The sequence below is a fragment of the Haplochromis burtoni genome, unplaced genomic scaffold (genome assembly GCF_018398535.1).
Source record: "Haplochromis burtoni strain Fernald_Lab_line unplaced genomic scaffold, NCSU_Asbu1 Contig_817, whole genome shotgun sequence".
Taxonomy (NCBI): domain Eukaryota; kingdom Metazoa; phylum Chordata; class Actinopteri; order Cichliformes; family Cichlidae; genus Haplochromis; species Haplochromis burtoni.
Window position 1 is genome coordinate 83841 of NW_024583178.1, and position 1086 is coordinate 84926.

At 43.4% G+C, this 1086-nt stretch overlaps 1 protein-coding gene across 1 annotated transcript in view; it reads left to right on the plus strand.

Annotated features, from left to right (window-relative positions):
- The window catches only part of LOC102300397 (nebulin), a gene marked incomplete at its 3' end in the record, with an annotated part of 74303 nt that overhangs the window by 34994 nt on the left and 38223 nt on the right, over window positions 1-1086 (plus strand). Inside the window, 4 exon segments of the mRNA XM_042215763.1 lie at window positions 16-126; window positions 212-322; window positions 410-520; window positions 699-806. Of these exon segments, the coding sequence (XP_042071697.1) occupies window positions 16-126; window positions 212-322; window positions 410-520; window positions 699-806 (441 nt within the window).

Consider the following 1086-nt stretch of genomic DNA (forward strand, 5'->3'; position numbering starts at 1 on the left):
CTCTTTGTTTTGCAGAGCAAATATAAAGAAGCAGGGAAGAAGGAAGCGTCCAGCTCTCTGTACTCGAAGCTGCCCGAGACTCTGGAGACTCAGCACGCCAAAGAGGTGGCTCAGCTGCAGAGTCAGGTACTCACATCACAGACAAGAGAGAAAACACAAGCAAATGTTCCTCTGCAGTTTGAATTCTGCCTGTTGTTTGGTGTCTTTGTAGGTGAAGTATAAACAGGACGGTAAGAAGGAGGTGAGCAGCTCTCTGTATCATCAGCTACCTGCAACCACAGAGACACAGCTGGCCAAAGAGCTGAGAGACATCTGCAGTGAGGTGAGAAACACAGAGACACAGTCTGAATGTGAAAGTGTCCCTGCTGTGTGTCAGCTGTTTAAAGTCAGTGCGTGTGTGTGTGTGTAGGTGAAGTACAAAGAGGAGGGTAAGAAGGAGATCAGTAAGAACTTGTACTCGCTGCTCCCAGAGACGGCAGAGACACAGTTCGCCAAACAGATGTCAGAAATACAGAGTGAGGTGAGGACCCTGAACGCACCACACAGGTGTATAGTTTCATCAGATCTCAGAGGATCTGTGTCTGTAAGAAATCTACAGTTTGCAGCACTACTTCTATTATTAGTATTATAGTAAAAACAATAACTGTTTTTAAGTTTTTCGTGTAGGATTAAAACATTTTTTATTCTTTTGTTTGAAGGCAAACTACAAGAAGGACAAAGAGGATCTGCCCAACACTTTGTACTCACTGCTGCCTGAAACTCTGCAGACTCAGTTTGTTAAAGAGATGGCTGAGACGCACAGCGAGGTGGGAACTGTTTTAGTGATCATCACTGTCCTGCCATTTTTGGACAAAGCGTTGTTACAGACAATATTTGGGTTTGAAGCCTGCAGGGTGTGTCCGACTATCAAGTACTGAAGTAGCACTGCATTGTGCAGAGACCTTATAAAGCAGGGAGACAACACTCGAAGATCCCAGAATAAACAGCTTTGAGAGAATTCTGAAACTTCAAACACTTGGAGTAAGAATAAAGTCCAAATTCAGATATTCTCAAATAATTCAAAATTCCCAAAACAATGAAAATTCC